Source organism: Chamaea fasciata, unplaced genomic scaffold, assembly GCF_029207755.1.
Source record: "Chamaea fasciata isolate MVZ Bird 193981 ecotype frontalis unplaced genomic scaffold, bChaFas1.0.hap1 SCAF_5, whole genome shotgun sequence".
NCBI classification, from domain to species: domain Eukaryota; kingdom Metazoa; phylum Chordata; class Aves; order Passeriformes; family Sylviidae; genus Chamaea; species Chamaea fasciata.
Window position 1 is genome coordinate 58684426 of NW_027094090.1, and position 19965 is coordinate 58704390.

Genomic DNA, 19965 nt, shown 5'->3' on the forward strand with positions numbered 1-19965 from the left:
TGTTTGTAAAACTGGAAGTTAGAACAAGTGTTTCCTCTGACAGCAGAAATGTCAGATTATATTAAATATGCATGGCCCTTTACTTTGCATAAATATTTGACTTATATATTTTAAATACAGGCAAGTGTTACCAACTATGAGACTTTTATGCAGAAATCCTCCAAAATTGGGTGTCAAATTTTGACCTCTGCTTTTCTGAGGCTGGGGGCACAGAACAGTGTTAGTAAGAATAATAACTGAGATAATGATACACCTAAAACGTTGTGGCTGTGGCTAGCCAGACTTTGGCACTCTAAGGCTTTTCATTTGATTGGCAGGTGACTGAAGGCTGTGTGCCTGGTTTTTAATTGAGAGAATGTTATTTTCTGTAGGATAAAAGAAATAATGATGCTATTGCTTTCAGTGCTGAATGGGGACTAGAAGTAAAGCAATTGTGTGAATATGTTGCGCTACTCTAAATGTCTGAAAAGCTTTTAGTTATGGCTCAGGGCAAGGGGAGAGAGTAGATTAGGCCATGTGCTTAGGGGACTTGACCCTCCTGCAGGAGATGCAGTATTACTGCTGTCTCATGTCATGCATCATGCTGTAATTTTGAATAACATCAGACAAGCATGTTTCCTTTGTGTGATTAAACAATTTTGTGTTGTATTCTAATTCTGTCCAAGGAAGCTGCTTCTTGTGAATTTCAATGGCAGCTTTGATTTTCACATGATTGACAATAAAAGTGTGACTTACTAAAATGAGCAGAAAATATTCCTAGTCTTATGCTCCTATAGGTACTGTGTCAGTGAAACTCTAGATACACAAATGGAATAGTATTTGACTTTGTAAGTCACCTTTCCCTAAAGAAGTTTGCAATACCAAATAGTTTACTTTTGTATTGTTTACATCAGCATTTAAGGACTGCTTTGGTATATTGGAAATAAATCTTCCCTGAATACACTTGTCCACTTTCTCAGGGAACAAGGCTATAAATTTTTGATGTAACTAAAGCCAAATTTTTGAAAGACATAACAAGGATTATTCAAGGAAAATATAGCTAAATTCCAGCCTTGACTTGGGAAAGCTAAATAAGCCTAACTTAAACAAGGACGCTGGATGTTTTTGAAGCCACTTAAAGATCATTGCATTAATAGTTCTTAAATAAACCAAAAGTAGCAAGTAAGAACTGGAAGATCAGTGGTTGGGAAAGAAAGTAGACAGTCCTGCAGACTGAAATTGCCAATTCAAAGGCATAGCAAAACTCTGTGTTCCTTTCTCCAGGAACAAGAGGAAGTAGAAGGTTTTCTATTCTATGTTACAGTATTTCACTCATATCCCTTACTTTTTATATTGATTTCTGTATAATGTTTATTTTGAATTTTCTGCAGCTCAAACTAGAAGACTACAAAGATCGTCTGAAGAAGGGAGAAGCCCTCAATCAGGACCAATTGGTAAGCTTGCCTTTTGCAAGGAGTGGAAGGCCTCAAAACCTTCTGATGGGGCAGGAAGGTTGAGTTGCTGAAGGAGCTGAGGGTGTTTTTACAGAAGCAGTGCCTACAGGCTTGTGAAGGTATTTTTCATAAAACCAAATTGACAAATTGTTGGTAGTCAGGCAGAATGTTGAGCCCACAAGCTGTCTCCTATTTTAACCTTCACGGTTTCCCTGAAGTAATAGAAGATCCCTGTTTATCTTTGCTCTGTAGACTTTCAGCTTCAGTGCTCCTGCACCTCTGTTTCTTAATGAGGCATCTGTGTGCAGCTGATCTATATGGCAGTGCAGTGTTAGAACCCAAGCCTCAAGAACTGAGGTGGCTAATTAATCCTCACAATTTCTTCATTAGCAGCTATTACTTGAAATTGCCTGTTGTCTGCACAGTGCTGTTGGTTATAAGCAGCTGTTAATATAACTGATAGTGCTGGCTTTTTTTTTTTTTGTCTTGGTCTAGAATGGATTCTAGATCTGAAGCCTGAAAGCTTTAGCAGAGCTGAATAGCAGTGTCACATAATCCAAAGTGCCTAGTGCTCTAGTAATCTAGGAGTCACATTTATAGAATGTAGTGGACACATGCTAAAGGCCAATTGTTTGATGAGAGGTACTGGTACTTCAGTGATAGTGCTGATCCTGCTAATGAACCAGCTGGAAAAATATCATTGATTGCTACTTTGTCACAGTACAGCAGTCTGAGAACACAAATTCTATTTTCTTACTGTGAATCATTTGTAAAAGAGTTAGACATAAGTGGGATAAGAGGGGGAAATGGTAACTTCTTAGAAGTAGAGTAAACCTGTTGAAGTAAATTGTCATTTAGTACTTAACTGCAAAATCTGATGTGGTCCTGTGCCATTTCAAGTGCAAAAGTAAATTAATTAAATCTGATGGTTTGGAGTAGATTGATAACCTTTCAATTCCTCTCAACTCAATCTTTAATCAGGTGGGCAAGAAAATTTTGTGTTTAGATCATAGGTGTTCTTCACAATCTGTTTGCTGCCATGAACAGTGAGACTACTGAGCAATGTTCTGTAAATTCGAATAGTCTTGAATATATTGGCTACTTTGGTATATGCCCTGGACTGCGAAAAGCTGTTAGGTGACAGTGTTTGGAAAATGGCATTAACTTGGTTACTGGATTTTAGTATTCCTAGCTGGGCTTCACTTTTTAAATTTTAGTACCTTCATCCCAGTTACTGGAGTTTCTTAGACTACTAAAATAAAGAATTAGATTCAGTCGTCCACTTATGAACTGACAAGTGGTAGTCAGACTGTTCAGGTGACTACTCTAGAAGCACATATACACTCAATATTTAATGAATAATCTTGTGAAGTCCCCTGCTTCAGTAGCTAAGATACAGAAATACTGCATTTGTAACTTTCAGATGCAAATTTGTGGTATATATACAAATTGAAGCTGGAGTGGAGCTTAATAGATCTTAAAACCTAAAGAAACCAACTGCCTATAATACATATAATACAGTGGTGCTCTAATGATGAATGATGTCATCTATAGTTTTAATTTTCTTACGGAGAGGAAGAAGTGCATGTCTGGTGATGAACTTGTTTTGCAAGCAATTTGGATTAAGCTGTAATTACTTATGGTGCGTGCTTGCCAGACCTAATGTGTGTGCTAGCCTTACATTAGGAAACATTTGTTTCAAAACTGAGGAGCTTCCAGCAAGTTGAATGCTCTTACTGTGCTGTTTTGCAAGCTGAGTAGATTTTCCTTGGTGCTGTTCTTCCAGCATGCTGTTAATGAATGCTAATAACAGGTGTGACAGAAGAAAGCTATTGCTTTCCTGTGGGCTGAGGTACAGCTTGTCATGAGAGCCGTGGTAGCTGTTCTTGATGCTTTCAGGTGGGGAGTTTTACTCTGCAATTTGTGTTGTTAAGAGCACAATTACTGTAACCTGACTAGTAAATTGTTGGTGTTAATTGTGAGTCTTCCTCAAATGTGTGGGCATTGGATTCTTAGAAGTCATTCTCTCAGTGCTAAGTGAATTGCTAAATAGTACTTTAAAGCTGCTTGGTAAATTGTGTGAAGACAACCTAAACTCCCAGGTGAGAGCTTGCACTTCATGTTGAGTAGCATTTAGTCCTGGTAGTATCTCGTATACCACAAACAAGGGAAAAAAGTAACTGAGCAATCAAACCAAACCAATGAACATATAACTTGTTTTCCAGTGGCTTAGGAGCACGTATGGAATTTGCAGATGTTCCAAATCATACTCGGACAGTAGATGAAGCTTTTGTCACTGCACTGATGAAATGCTAACACTGCTGTGAAAGAGCTTAATAAGAGTGATAGGCCTGTTCTAGAAAAGCCTGTGATATCATGTCAGGTGCATAAACTAAACTGAGTGTAAAGCACATGTGAACAACTGGAATTAAACTTGCTACTTCACCCCTCATGGTGTGAAGATGTGGGCAGAATGTCTGAACTACAGCATCTTGCTATCTTCAGGACTGTCAAGGGAACTTAGAGAAATTAACTGACTCATTAAAAATCAGGTATATCAAAATGCAATTAATAATCTACTGCAGTTAGTATTTTTGAAGACTAGCCAGTAAAATACTGGTTAAAGCCATTAGTGAAGACAGGAACATGGCTTCTTTTGTGGAAACTAAATTAGAAAGAGTTTCTCCTGGAAGTATGACTTGCCTTGTATATTTCTAAAGGTGGTACAAATTTTCTGTAAAGGCATTTGGTTAAGCATGGGGGTAGAAGATCAGTGCTGAAGTTCTCCTGTTTTCCTTTCAGGCTTTCAGATCAGTCTGAGTTTAAACAGCTGTTTACCTCTGATTGCCAAGACCTTTATAGGCAAACTTGTAGGATATCTGTCTAGTGGTGTGAGCTGACTTTGCACTGTCTCAGACAGTTATGGGTGAATGATATTTGCAACTGAAGTTAAAGTACCAGCTACAGTATCTTAAAAAAGCTACAGTTTCAGAAAAGTACACACTAAATGACTATTTCACAAGGAGAATTTAAGTACAAGTCAATTGAGTTGCAATCAGTAGTCTTGAGCATGAAAAATACATGTTTATCTATTCCTTTGTAGGAGGCAGTAGAGAAATATGATGAAGTAGTGCACAACCTGGAATTTGCCAAGGAGCTTCAGAAGACTTTTTCGGGACTTAGCCAAGATGTAAGTATAACTGCTCTTCTCTATATTGACAGGAGGTAGCTGCAAAATTTGGGTGACTTCTTTAATGGCTACACTTCTATTCCAGTACACCCCATACTAGGAAGTTCCTGTCTTGTATCTCTGGAGCAGGGAAGCCTAGGCAGAAACTGAGGAGCAGTAGATTAAGGAGAACTGATTGGTACTTGTTAACCAGTTGTCCTTTTCTGATCTTGTGGTAGCCAAATGCTAGAGGAGATTCAGTGACTCCAGTGGTGTGTCCCTGAATGGCTGGGGCCTGGAAAATGAGACCCTGTGAGGGGAGCCTGGTACAACTGGGCTTGCTGGGCCTGGTAAAGTACAGGCTTGTCAGGAGATGCACTGTTACCCTTCTGACGATTTTTGATGACAGATGTGGTAGGAGAAGCAATGATCATTACTTGAGATATACTCCAATCAGGTAGGAGGAAATGGTCACTCAGTGGGTGATTAAACATTAGAAGGAGGCTGCCTAGGGAAGTGGTAAAATCTGTCTTTGGATTTCTTCAACGCCTGACTGCACAAAGCTCCAAGCAACCTGGTCTTGATTTACTGTAGCCTTTCTGGAGGCTGGGGTAGACAATGTCCCAAGATCCCTTCCAAACTGAATTTTTTAATGCTTCTGGTGAGGGAAGGTGCTGGTGTTAAATCACTTTGATTTCAATGAGAAGTATATCCCTCAGTAAAATTTAACTGAAGCTAGTGGAGTTTGCTACTTAATCTGCCATAGATGTCTCTAATTGTGGCAAGTCACAGGTTTAGTACTTTATTTAGGTTTTTGTTCAGGATTTAAAGCACTACATACATTATTTTTATGCAAGCAAGTATTTTGACTTTGGAGAAACTGGTCTCCTGGCTCGAGCAAATCCTACACTTACGGAAGATTTGATCCAAGGTAGTGGCAGGGAAGCTAAACATGATTAGTCACTGCTCTGGCATTATTTCTCTGCCTCCTACAGAATGTTGAATGACTGGTACCCAATGCACGTGTTTTTAGTAATCCAGCATTAGCTTCTACCACTTCATGCTTGTTCTTGAACTTATGCTGTATTTAAAGGTTAACCCACCTTGTTTTTAATTTGGCTCTGTGTTTGCTGGTATGGATTCTACAGCTAATACCATTACTGGAACACTAGGGGCCATTCTGGCAACAGCATCCTTGCATATTTTGCAGCGTGTTGTAGGGAACAAAATTTTTGTAGATCTCAACACATATTGAGGTATTTTAAATTCTGCACTTACTTGGATAGCTTCTGCTGGGGAGTTCTATCAGTGCATGATGAGAAACTTGAATGCGTATTCTGTATGTGCTCTGTAGCTCATGTTGTTGCTTATTTAATGAGTGTTTCAGTCTTCTGCCAACAGAAATAATTACAGGATTCTGCTGTATCCTTTAAGCTGGACTATTCAAAAGTGAAGAGCAGTTGTCTTACTAGGAGAAACTTGAGACAACTTCTGCCTCTCTAACTCTGTGGTAAATGTTCAAGGTCAGCTAGGCCTGGATCGGTGCATTAGTTTCAATTCTATCAATTTCTTTAAAAGCTGCTACAATAAAACAACTAGCAGGCATAACCAGGGTCTAAAAATCACAGAGGCTTATCACAAGTGAAGCTACCAGTATCCAGTTTGACTGAAAGTTAGATGTGTAGATAAATGTGGAGCTCTTCAAATGGAGGAGCTTAAAAGATTCTGGCTATCTGAAGAGTTAGGAGCTTCTGTTATCTAAAAAAAAATAAAAGTTGGTTTCCTCATTGTAGGATAATCAATACACCTCATTGTTTCATCCTAGAATCTTGTCACTATACAGGATTAAACACACTAAGTTGTGTTTAATTGTTGAATTTTGCATTAAAATAGCTGCTGAAAGCACAGAAGAAGGCTCAGCGGAGAGAGAGTCTATTGAAGCTTGAAGCAGAGAAGAAAAAGCTGCGTACAATACTTCAAGTCCAGTATGTGCTGCAGAACTTCACTCAAGAGCACGTTCAGAAAGATTTCAAAGGTGGTGTGAATGGTGCAATATACTTGCCTTCTAAAGAACTAGACTACCTCATAAGATTTGCAAAACTGACGTGTCCAGAAAGAAATGAGAACTTGAGGTAAGTTCAGGGGTTTTTGTCTAATTAGTATGCTTCATTTGTTGTGGTAAATGTCCTCTGTTTGACACTGCCATCTCTTTAAATACCATGTTTTGGAACGTTAATTAAAATTCTCTTCAGTACACTTGCTGTAGTCTGAGATTAGGAATGTAACAGATTTACCTCACCTGGAGCATTTTAGAGGGAAGCTGTGGTAATTACAGCCTCAGGTGCAGGTTACAACCAGACTTTGCCATTTTTTGCCTCCCTGTGGGACTGAGGGGACATAGTCCAATACCATCCTTAGCAGGGAGGCCAGTGATGTGCTGCTTCTGATGTTTCACTGTTCATGAAGTGAAAAAAGTACAATAAAATCGGAACTGTCTTTATTCCATTTACATTGATGATTCAGATGTGCTTCTTTATTCCAGAGGAATGTAAGATGATGTTCCTGAGGTGCTCTTGCTGTTAGCTTCAAAGTGGTTTTAAAACATTGCCTGAAGTTTTTGATACCTCTGCACTAAATGTCTTGCATGTTACCAGGTTGTCAACAGAGGTAATATCTGCATCAGTGCTCATGTGGCACTGCTGTGGTGCTGTGATGGCTCATGCTTACTGTGACAGCCTGTCCAGTAGGGTAGGTAGTGCAGCAAGAATTGTATTTGAATAAGGAATAAGCAGTTATTATATTATATATTATAAGTAGGTGGTAAGTTGAGACACTTTATGGATAAGTCGTGTTTGAATATGGATTGATTCTTTAAATGCCTCAAAACCCTAGTCACTTGTCATACACTAGGCTTGCCTAGTCTTTGCCATTCAGTGAACTACTTCCAAAGAAGAGCTGCTTATAAAAAGCTACACCATGTGAGTGTCTCATCCCAATGAAGTAACTTTGTTTCTAGTTTACTCTTCTTGTATTACTTCTGCAAGTAATTAGAAACATAATCCTTTCCTTTGGGATACTGTTTCATTGCAGTGGACTGCAAATTCCATCTTCTAGGGAAGGTGGATCTTGGACCTGTAGCAAAGTTTCCCAGGAACTGCTAGTTAGTGAGAATGGCAGCTATTGTTGGTTGTACCTGTACAAGTTCATCCAGTAAATGTGACCAGCTGATTAAGCAGCTTAAATTGTTGCCATGTTTGGGAGTCCTGGCTTGGAATTAAATTCAGCCATGTGGTCTTGTGGGACAGCACATAGGATCTCTATATTGACCAACAAAAGAAGTTAGGTTTGCTAGGTTAAATCCTGTGCAGACAGATGAATTGCTTCCAGTGATTTCAGGGCTTACTATTCACTTTGTGTATGCAGCCTTGGTTTGGAAGGCTGGACATTAGTGAATATCATAAAATGAGGAGTATTGGGATAGTGCAACACTTGATCTGGCTATGATTCTACCTGGTAAAACTGTCATTTGTTTTAGTGTTGAAGACCAGATGGAACAATCATCTCTCTACTTCTGGGACCTTCTAGAAGGAAGTGAGAAACCTGTGGTTGGAACAACATGTGAGTGTCACACCTAGAGAAATACCTTAAAGATCTAAAATTTGTGTGCTTGTTAAATGTCTTAAAACCAGTGAATACTCATGGAAGGCTACCAAATTAAACACTTGCAAATGATGTGTGTATCTCAGTTTTCCAGGGATGAATGGCTGTTCCTAGTTCAGTTAAGTACAAGTCAATCACAATGCCATATGCTTTCATTCTCCAGTCAAGATTTACTCTTCAGTGTACTAGCATATTTTTGGGGAATAATGATGGTAGGAGTTCAAAACCTGATGCATGAATACCTTACAGAACAGTGGGAAGCTTTTAGTACAGTTATGTGCAAATGGGTTAAGTTTGGGACAGTTCCCAGCCATGAAATGCTTAGTTGAGTACACTGATGTATTACAAAGCTTCTCTGGCCCCAGGCTGAAGGTTCCACAGCATTGAAGAGTCTCCTTTCTTTATAGGAATTCTAGACTTGTACCTGTTGTCTCCCTACAGTGCAGGACACCACACTAGGGAAAGACAGTAATTAATGGAACTTGCTGGGATCTCTCATCATGTACAGTGCAGTCTTTCTTTGATGTAAAGCAAGTGTCCTTACTTTTCAAGCATACCAAAATCTGTGGGACTCTACAGATCTTCCATTTGTGGCACAGTTCCAAAATCCCTGCTTGTAAGCCAACATACACATTGTGCTGTGATTTACAACTTGTTTGTGAGGAAACTGTCCTTAATTAAATTGTAGTGTCTTTCCTATTGCAAACAGCCCTTGCTTGTTGTGTTTATGCCAATCTTGTAGCAGCTGTGTGGCAGGAATCTCATGTATTACTGACAACAGTGCTGAAACTGTTAGAACAGAGCCTTAGTGTGCCCTGTTTAGCTTCCACATACAGGTAGCTGAACTGACGACTAGGTGTTCAATCTTTCCATGTAGTTTTGGACCAACTGCAAGCTTGGATTGCTATGGGCTGGTGACCTTACCCTTGTATCTGTTGACATGAATAGATTGTTTATTAGTATCTATATCCCTTTAATGTCACTCTTGTGTTCCTTTGTGTGCAAGCTAGACTTCAGATAAAGCTGTTAGGTTGTTTTATTAGCATTCATTGCCTTGGAAGACAGTTTTTTTTTATAGCCTTATTAAATCCTAGCTACAATTCTTGTTTGTGTGGTTATCACTGGTAGGAGTGATCTTTCACTGAATGTTCTTCCTGTTCTCAAGGCTGCCCTGTTTCCAGCTGCTCTGAAACAATATCTAGAATCTGTTACTTCTGAGGTCTTACTCTCTACTCTAAGCTGCTGTCTCGTTTGCACAGAGGAGCAAACTGGACAGTGCTTCTCAGAGTACACAGTTAAGCTTTTGTTCAACCATGTAAGCTCTGAATCTTTTCCGGCTTCAGAGGAGTAAGTTCAGATGGGAACAGTCCTTTGCATTTCCCCTGCTTGTTCCTACAGTTCTTAACTTTTCTTTCTGAGACACCATCCTGTTACCACTAAGAGTGTCTTGTAGAGTAGTTCCATTGTGACTGTTTACCTCTGTTGCAGTCTCACATGATTTTACTATCAATGCTGGGTAGCTTGTACATGGTAAACAAGCACTTTCTAGGCATGTGGGAGACCAGGTGGCTCTGTGTTTACCTTGTGGGCATTTAAACACAAGCTGCAGTCTTGCCCTGGGATTGCAAAGATGTTTTCAATTGCATTAATTAAACAGTTTAATTTCCTTTACTAAAACATTTCATTGCCAAGGTTGGTAAGATGTGTGACCTTGGAGAAACTGCAGCTCACATAAAGGGAGGAAGTAACAAGTCTCCATCTGTAATCTGAATACCCCTTAATTTCAGATTTTGCAATTTTAACTTTATGGACTTTTACTCTTTAGATAAGCACATGAAGGACCTGTTATCCAAACTTCTAGACTCTGGCTACTTTGAAAGTATTCCGACTCCTCGTACCACTGTGCCAGTAAAAGAATTGGAAGAAGTAAATAGAAAACCTGAGAAAACAAGACAACTGCCAAAAGGAGTGTCTGCCAAAGAACCAGGTGGAATATTACAGAGTTCAATTTTTATATCAGTGTTGGGAAAGTCTTGAACTGAGCACTGACTTTGCATAGCTTGATGCTAAATCTAATGCTTTGCTGTAGCCTACTTGCAATGTAGTAACTGAAATGGAACCTGCAGGGTTTGCAGCCCTATTTTAGCCTACAACGTAGAAAAAACACTAAATCATAGTAATAGAATGATTTTGCCTTCTGAGCGAGTTGAAGATGTGAGAACTGTCTGGTATGTAGGGGATGTTACATAATAGGGTAACAAGATGATGAATACTGTAAAATATTTCTTGTTTAACTCTAAACTTCTGCAGCTGTAAAACTTAGAAAATAAAAGCTTGCCTACAAAATAGCATGTTGAATGGCAAGCTGAACTTTAAAATATCTGGTTTAACAAATTGGTACTACTATTTAAATAGTTTTAAAGTGTTGCTACTGTCTGATCTGCCTTTATGTACTTGATCAGTTGAAAACAACTAACATCCTTTCTCTAGAATCCATTATGGAGCTTATGAAATCTGAAATACAGCCACAGGAGGTAAGATACTCTACTGTTAATTGCTTCCCTTTAGTATTGTGATTTATCAGATACATAAATGCTCTTCTGCAGCCCTTTTTTTTTAAACTTAAAAAGGGAGTCTGAACAGCAGTCTAGGTGTTGCTTGATGTAGGAAGCATTAAAGACTTGGTTGCATTTCTATTTTTAACCCCAAAGTTATGGCATCTGGGGTTTTATTTTGGGATAAATTGAGCAGGATTACATGAAGCAGTATAGTACTTTAATGCTCTAGCACTTTCCTGAATAAAACAAAGCATCAACCTTTAGAGTGGAAACACTGTGTCCTGTGGAATAGAGAAAATACACGTCTACCAAAGCTTTCTGTAAAAGCTAAGCTTGTTGCAGTAGGCTTGAGGTTGATGGGGTTGAAAATGATGTTGGTCTTACTCTGATTTGTCAAGAAAGTAGGAAACCCGAGACAGACTTGTGTACAGGGGTGTGTAGACCTGTTTCAGCAGCTCTTCAGACTCCTGAACTCAAGCTGTGACTGTCAGTAGCATAGAAATCATGAAATCTGGTTCAAAGGGTGGGGAAGGGTGTCTTTTTCCAAGTGGAAATACTGTTTCTTAAAATGCTGAATCCCTGTTTCCCAGCTATCCCACTAGAGGGTGTACTCTAGAGCAAGTTTTTGTAACTTACTGGTTACCTGACTCTCATCTGCTGTCTAGCCAGAAAAAGGATTTCAGCCAGCGAGCCTTGTACATTATTCACTTCATGTATTTACTTCCTGTTCATGACAAAGTAGTAGCTTAGGGAAACTTAGGACATCATCACTGAACTGACTTACTGACACTAAATACAGCCTGCAGTTGAAGTCCAGTGTGATATTTTAGAATTAAAACTCCACTAAGAATGAGGGTTGTACTTGGTTACTGAGTCTGTTTTGGGCTGCGTTGCAGAATGTCTCCTAATATAGTACCAGAGCTTTTTTAGGGGCTTAGAAGGAGAACTAGCTTCATAAAAATCACAATTGAACTTGATATTGTCACTGCCTAGGACACGAGGTAGCATTGAGGATAAGGGCAGTAGGTTCACTCAGCTGGGTTTTACTTGTGCTGTTCAGCACTGTTCCCTGTTTCTCTGTGGCATGCCAAGCAAAGCTAGTCTGCAGTGTTGTAGGATAAAGCCATGGCCACATAGTTTCTATGACTAGTGCTTAGACTGTCTAGGCTCTGCTTTTAGTCAGCAGTTTTCAGTAGCTGGGTGACCTAATTTAACTGACCTGAACTGCAGTAGCAAAATGTGTTCTTGGGAGCCATTAAGTTTCTTTGGTCTATATAGTTTCTCAACAGGCGTTATTTGCCTGAAGCAGAATACTCTGTCAAGAAGAAGCCAGAAGAGCCCAGATCTTGGGAAGCTGAGTGTGCTAGAAAACAAGAACCTCCAAAGTCCTGGGAGATGCTTGTTGATATTAAAGAGCAGGAACAGAAGCAGAAACAAGAGACCCTAAAGCCTTGGGAAGCTCGTGTTAGACAGCAAGAACAAAAAAGACCAGACTCTCCAAAGCCTTGGGAAGCTCGTGTTAAAGAGGAGGAACAGAAGTGTGAGTCTGCAAAGCCCTGGGAGAGCCATGTGGAGGAGGAACAACAGAAGAAGGTGGAAGCGCCAAAGGCATGGGTAGCACGTGTCCGAGAGGAGCAGGAGTCTCCCAAACCCTGGGTAGCAAAGGTCAGGGAAGAGCAGGACCAGAAGAAACAGGAATCACCTAAACCATGGGTAACAAAAGTTAGGGAAGAGCAGGAACAGAAAAAGCAGGAGCCCTCAAAACCTTGGGTAACCAAAGTTAAGGAAGAACCAGAAGAAAAGCAGGAATCTCCAAAACCTTGGGTAACCCAAACTAGGGAGCAACCAGAACAAAAGAAGCCAGACCCTATGAAAACATGGGAAGTGCCTGTTAGGAAAGAGCCAGAGCAAAAGAAGCAGGAGCCTGTGAAGGCTTGGGCTGCACATGTTAGGGAGGAGCCAGAACAAAAGAAGCAGGAGACTCGAGAGGCTTGGGAAAAAGCTGACAGGCAGCAGCAAGTGTCATCACCGCAGTTACAGAACCCTCCGAAGTCCTGGGCAGCTGCCAGTATGGGGCCAAAGGAACAGATGGGGCCAAAGAAGTTTGATATGGAACCCAAAGAAGTGAGTTGGCATATGTAGTATTATCTGTCATAAGCTTTTGACATTAGTGTATTGGAATAAAGCCACCTGTTAGTAGAGGTGTGTAAGGTGTATTTGCTAGGCCAATATTTAGACTCCCATTTCTTTCTTTGGGGAAATAATTCTGGCAGCTAAAGTTTATATTTGAATAGCAAGATGGTCTGGTTTGCTTTTTACATCATCACAGTATTGCTGTTTGAACCTTGAATAACTGCTTTATGCATAAGACAGAAGAATTAACTTGGTTCATCTGTAGCCATTGGCTCTGGCCACAGTTAGCTGTACAAAGCAGGTATGACTCATCCAGGGATCAAATACTTTGTGGCTGCATGCAAATAACACTTCAGTAATTTTTAGGCTTTTGATTAAAATAGCTGCTGATTCAAGAGAGATCCAATGTCTAGATCAAGCAACACCAACTGTACAGGGGCTTAAATATGCATTTCCAGATGAATGCATAAACCATATTGCTGTCCTGGGAGTCTAACAATAGCATAGTGTTAGAAATGTAAAATGAAAGCCATTGCATGGCTTACAGCTGAACAGACTGCTACCCTTTGGTCACATTACCTTCTTTCTCACCTGTGCTTGGGTAGCAACAAGGCTGATCACTGTCAAAACAGATAACTGAGCTCTGCTATGTCTGCCTTAGGTCACTAGGAGTAATGTTAATCTAAAGGTAGACTTCAGGAAGAAAATATGGGAAATTGAGCAGCTCTCTGTACACAGTGTTGTCACCACTACTGCCTTTCTGCAAGAAAGCAGGAACCAGTACATCCCACGTTACTCAGGACAAATGATTAAGCTTGTATCTTGTCAGTAAACTTGGCATAACTGACAAATGGGTGCTCTTGTGCCTAGAAGCGGGACCGCAAACCGAAGGTTGAATACGAGATTAAAAAAGTATGTAACCATGCAGCACTGGGTAACAACGTGGGGTTGAGGTGTTTCAGCTTGGTCCATCTTTACACTCAAACTGAGTAGAATCTTGTGTCCACTGGTGATGGTGGTGGTACAAAGGGAAAATCCGGTTGCCTCACTAAGTAACTCTGAGCACAAATAGGTGGTGTGCACCCATCTGTTTCCAGTAACTGAAACTAAGTACTGGAATAGTCTCAAGCACTTATAAGGTGCCTTGGAATTTCTAGTGTCAGATTACCTTAAATACAAGATGCTTCCTCTTATTTTTTTATATGGGATGGATAGATGGATGGCCTAAGTGGTTGAGAAAACTGCAGCAGTGAGTAAAGAGGAGGGTCTCCAGTCACCTTGAGAAACTTGCAAACTCCTTCAGAATCTCCCTAGTAGTGTGTGGGTGTGCAAAATTGCAAAAATACTGGCAAAATTAAACTAAATGCTGGAATGTGAGGCCACTGAAGGGGGATTGCTGAACTAAGTAAACAAAGCATGTTTTAAGTATTCAAACTTGGATTTACACAGACCATAGGAAGGCATCAGCTGGCTTTATTTTTGCCTGGTAGCTATTGAGAAATCCTAATACCAGAAGTATATTGAATGAGTAGAAAACAGTGTACTGTCAACATGGCTAGTTTCCGTAACCAGTTTTTTTAAAAAGACATCTTTGACTTGAGGTGCGTAAAAAGAACAATTAAAACCATGTTAAACTTTTCAGGTAACAATTTCTCATGCCCTTATGTAAAAAAGAGGCAATGCAGTGCTATAGCTGGATCTGTTTGACTCTGAGAGAATCTATAAATGCTTTTGTGCAGGGATGCAGGCATGGCAGATGAAAGACCTGTGCCACTGCTGCTGGCCTCTGAGCTGAAGCTAGCTGTTAGAGCTCTGAGGTCTTTAAAAAAACTGTTTTGAGATATTAAAATAGCTTGTTTATCTTAATATGCCTTAAGGTGCATTACTGAAGAAGCTGAGCCTAAGACAGTCGGGTGAGCTATGTGCAGACCTGTTTACTGTTGTTCTGTTTAAATATTTGTGCAACCTGTGGGCCAGCAAACTTGGTTAGAGTTGAATTTGTGGCCTGGTATGGGAAACCAAAACAGTTTGGCTTGTTCTGTCATCCAGTGTCATTTAATTCATACCTGATGCGAATGCTGCTTTGAGTAGAAAGTGGATTTTAATTGTGTATCTACATGGCAATCACTGCTTACAGCTTAGGTATCACCATTCTACCTCATTTAGTACTCCATAACTAACAAACCTAAAGAGGAATTGAAGTCCTGTCTCATAGAATGAAGTTTCCCTAGTAAATGAGATGGTTGCAGTGGTTAGTGTGGTGTGTAAGTAGACCTTCAGTCTCTAAAGAAATCCAGCTTTGACAGGAGTCCCTGGTATATTGGCATTCTGACTAGGCAAATTCCAAAGTGGTCATTTGCAATGGTTTAACAGATCCTAGAACAAATTCTAGATGTTTCACTTCTACTTTCAGTCAATTCTCTGGATTGACTGAAATCTTAATCTTAAGTAGATGCTCTACTTAAACATTTGCTGAATGTTTAAGTAGTGCTGAAGTTAGATTTCAGAAACATTTCTTATGACAAATTAGACTCTGAATTTACCAGTGCTGTTCAACTCTAGTGGTTCAAGCAACATTCGGATTAATGTTAAGTGATCTTAGCATGTACAGGTTTGATCTGAGCCAGACTAATAGGTCAGAGTCTGCTGCTAGTTTTTAATGACTACCAGAAACACCATCTAGTTGTAGGCTAGAAAGAAAGTATCTTAAGAATGTCAGGTACCTGCTCTTCTTCAAAGCATTTATTTTCATAAAAAGCATAAAACCTGAAATAATTTAATTTCCTGATATCTTTCTGTATATGATGTTATATTGCACTAAAATATTGTAGTTTTGAACCCCTAGGTACCAGCAAAGTAGCAAATCAGTATGAGGTAACTTGACTGCAGCTTCTTTTGGCTGGTGTATTTTAATGTCTATATGAACTAGAAAATAACTTCTATGGAAGGGAAAGTCTCAGTGTTTCAGTCCTAGCTTAAAGCCCTGATATCATATATGTAACCCTGCATTCCTGTACTTCTTGAATTAAAAAATGCTACCAACAGAATGCATAGAGTATGAGCTGGGGAAGGAGATAAAAGCTCTGGTAAATTGTAAAAGCATACAGGAATTTTATCATATTTGGAAGCAAAAGTGAGAAGTCTTTTCTGCTTCCATGCTCTTGGGGCTTTTTCACCTTTTTTTTTTGTGTTTAATGTACAAGTCTCACTTATATGTCTAGTGGACTGTCTTAAGAGCTTTAGACCCTGCCAGACTTGACCTAGTTAGGTCACCTAAAGGTGAAGAGCTTCTGCTACCCATTTTCAAACACACGGAGCCAGTTTGGTAGTGTCCTTGTGTCTTAGTAGAAATTCTAGTGAGGAGGAACAGGATAACAAAAGCAGGAATCAGTTTAACCCATAATGGATTTACTATGACAGCAAGTGCTGTAAAGTTAAGACTTTTGGTGAGGACTAAAAGTGATGGACAGAAAGATCTAGATTACCAGTAACTTAATCTATAACTTGCTGAGATTAACTTAATTCAACTATATCTTTTGTCCTATGCTTATATCCCTAAAAGCTGTAGTTACTGTTCATTATTGGAGACTATAGCAATATAAACTTGCATTTAACTGGTAGTTAAAAGTAGTGCTTGTGCAGCAGAATTTCTAATTAAGGTAGAGCTGTACAAAGATGCACTCTTTTAACTATAGAATAAAGTAAAAGTCCTCATGGCTCATCAAGCAGCTATCATGTGGACCACACAGGTACTAGAAACAGTCCTCTGGAGTTAATCATGTCCTGTAAGCTTCTTGCCTGTGCATGGTATTGGAATTTCTGCAAAGGCCAGAGATTGGGGTCAGAAAACTGCTGAAAAGGAAATGCAAGAGTTTTTTAGGCTTGTCCTAAAAGTGGACAAAGACCACTTGATTAGTTTTTGGTGGATTTAGTGTGACAGTTGTCATCATAACACAAATACCCTTCTGCCATATATTTTCCAATGCTTCATGCAAATACTCAATAACACTACTGTACAATATATTGAAGTGGTAACCTCCTGTTAGAAATATAGCTGTTTGTCCTGTAGGAAAATAAAGGCTTTCACATGTTCCTGCATATCTCAACATTTGGACCAGTTGACATAATGCTACTAAATGTCTTCAGATTTACCTCCCGCTAGCTGTATAGAGAAACATAAGAGTAGTAAAGCTTTAGAGAACCACAAAAATTATTGGTTTAAAATACTTCTAATGAGCCTACTTCTTCTCCATGCTGCTTTCAAGACATGTTAGACTATCTAGACAGTCTAATATTATTGTCACCCTATAAATAACAGGGCTTCTGCTGCTTAAGGAGCTTACTATTATGATTTTTCAGTTACCTTAGACTGACTTGTTCTCTGACAAAACATTTCCCTCTTTTAAAATGGAGTGAGAACCAGTTGGGATGAACCAACTGAAATAATCAAGGAGTAATAAAGCCCTGCAAAAGTCCATATTAGGCTATTGTGTGGGAGCATGGGTGTATTTATGCCAAACTCAGATGTAATACTTTCTGCGGGATGTGGTGCATTGTGATTCTGGCTTTTTAGTAGAAACATTTTGGTCTCCTCCTGAGTGGCTTGCTTGCTATATATCTCAGGTACAATTTTTTTAGTATGTCTGGAAATGCCCTCCAAATAAAAGATCTGTACTTATTGGTGTAGGCTCTATTGGTGGAAGTAAACCCCGAATGATGTAGCTTTGATTTTTAAGTTTGTTCTGGCCTTCAACTGAAATATGAATTTCCTTAGGTGGAATTGCCTAATTTTGCACTAGATGCAGGCAAATCACTTCTTTACATTTGACTATAAGAAACTGAAGTGAATTAATCCAGTGAAAGGTGTTCTTGCCCATGGCAGGGGGGTTGGAACTAGATAAACTGTCTTCAAGCTGTCTTCCAACCCAAACTGTTCTATGAAATCTGTGACTTAACTAGTTGTAGCAACAGGAAGCTGATTCTTTCCTAATAAAGCAAAAACTTGATTCAGGAAATATCAATAACAGCACAGAATTCCTTGGTCCACAGTGTCTGACACCTCTAGGTTACTGTGGAAGTATATTGGATAAGGCAGCTTGTCTTGCTTCTAGTATTAGATTCAATATAATTTCTCCTTTTTAGGTGCCTAAACCTGTACATCAGCCAGCTGCAGAATTTTGCTCTACTTCAACACTTCCAAAAGATCCAGTATTGAGAAGGGAAAAACTTCAGGATCTGATGACACAGATACAAGGGACTTATAACTTCATGCAAGTATGTTTTTCTCTGCTGTTGTAGCTCAAAACTCTAGTTCCTACTGGGTTAGAAAAAACAGTGTTGGCAATGTGTGTTGGCACTGAATGAATGAATGTAGCCCTAATTAGCTAAAAGCAGCTTGTCAAGTGAGAATGTTTCATTTGTATCTAGAGTTTAATTTTTTTCTACCCAATGGTGATCTTTTTTTTTGAAAGGAGTCCATTCTGGATTTTGATAAAGCTTCACCAAGTGCCATTGGTTCATCCCAACCTCCTTCAGTTACTCCAGCAAGTAGTCCTGTAGGTAGGTGATACTGTAAGTGTAAATGGTATGTAAAATTTTTTGCAAGAACTAACAGGGTTTGCTTGGGCTGTTGACAAGTAGGCCTGGTGAAGACAACTTGTTTAGATATAAAGAACAGACCATGCTAAAACACTGGGTGGATCTTGGGCTGTAGAACTAAATTGCCCAATTTAATGATTTTTTTCTTAATCTGGGAAGTGGGCATCTTTTCTGTGGTAAAAGTATTTTTGTCATTGAATACCTGTTCTCTTTTACCAAAAAACTGAGTTTTCAGTTAGGTTTGGTTTGCTGAGGCAAGGTTTAAATATTTGTAGTCCACATGGTAAAAATAGTTTGCATCTTCACATACCAAATTTTTTTAAAAATAGAACTGCATACCAAAATTATAGGTAGTGTTTGAATTTAAAGGTAAATGGTGCTTAATACATTTTATTTTTACAGCTTCAAAAGAGCAGAAACTGCCAAGTCAGAGTGATTTTCTTCAACAGTCCCTTCAGGTAAGTTCAAGTTAGGACTGCTCTGAAGAGGCAGATAGAGGTTATTTACCAGCATGGACTTATACTTGAGTTGTTTGGGTTTTTTTGACAGTAGTTTTATATTTCATACAATGTAGTAGCTTGAAAGCCTAAGATCACTCAAATGCTGACAAAGCTGGCTGCTCTTCTGGTTGAAAAGGGGAAATAAATGCTTGAAGTTTCCTGAAGTGTGTTGAAGATATGCTAGAATAGTTTGCATATTTTACCTATAGATTCAGGTGGTAGCCAGTAGTCTTGTGCAGAAGAACAGCTAGTTTCTTTCCTAGATAATGTGTTTTCATCTTCAGGATCCTTGCACCAAAGATTGTATACCTCAAGCTTTGGTAGTTGTGGTTAAATGTACCTTAAATTCAGTCACTGTGCTTGCATGTCTTGGGACTTTTACTTTTAAATGTTTTTCTTTGCCCTGAACAAGAACTCCTAAAAGACTGACTGGTCAAAACACTTCAGTCCCTGCATTATTTTGAGGTTTAATTGGACGTGCTGAGGGTGTGAGTTTTAGTGAAACCAAACATTTACATTTGATATTTTTGAAGCCTTATCTCTCATTTTTCTCCTCGCAAGGCTGCTGCTTCATCCATGGCACTCCATGGTTCAAACACTTCCCTGGCATCTCCTGATCATGCTCGTCCTGGCTCTGAAACTGAAGACTTGGTGACACCACAGGTACCGTACCCTGGACTTCACTGGCATTCAGATCTGTGTCACTGCCAGCCCTAACAGAAATCTGACCTGGGGCCCTCCTGAATAACTGTACTTGAACAACATACAAGTAACAGGACTAGGATAGCCTACAGTCTGGAATACTTATAGATGGGTGGAAAACTCTTGCTAATACTGCATGAATGCAAAGTGAACAGCCTGCTTCTTGACATAGGAAGGATGTAGGATGAAAAATGCTCACTAAAAAGTGTGTT

At 39.4% G+C, this 19965-nt stretch overlaps 1 protein-coding gene across 5 annotated transcripts in view; it reads left to right on the forward strand.

The window, feature by feature from the left end:
• The window catches only part of CAPRIN2 (caprin family member 2), a 32273-nt gene that overhangs the window by 1080 nt on the left and 11228 nt on the right, over nt 1-19965 (forward strand). For 3 of the 5 annotated variants that reach the window (XM_066183880.1, XM_066183881.1, XM_066183883.1), the window contains exons 2-12: nt 1371-1433; nt 4537-4623; nt 6496-6734; nt 8138-8220; nt 10088-10249; nt 10753-10796; nt 12099-12944; nt 18096-18227; nt 18425-18512; nt 18954-19009; nt 19613-19714. In XM_066183880.1, the coding sequence (XP_066039977.1) occupies nt 1371-1433; nt 4537-4623; nt 6496-6734; nt 8138-8220; nt 10088-10249; nt 10753-10796; nt 12099-12944; nt 18096-18227; nt 18425-18512; nt 18954-19009; nt 19613-19714 (1902 nt within the window). Of the gene's footprint in view, nt 1-1370; nt 1434-4536; nt 4624-6495; nt 6735-8137; nt 8221-10087; nt 10250-10752; nt 10797-12098; nt 12945-13823; nt 13866-18095; nt 18228-18424; nt 18513-18953; nt 19010-19612; nt 19715-19965 lie in introns of all 5 variants that reach the window. The other 2 variants (XM_066183882.1, XM_066183884.1) reach the window with 2 other exon arrangements.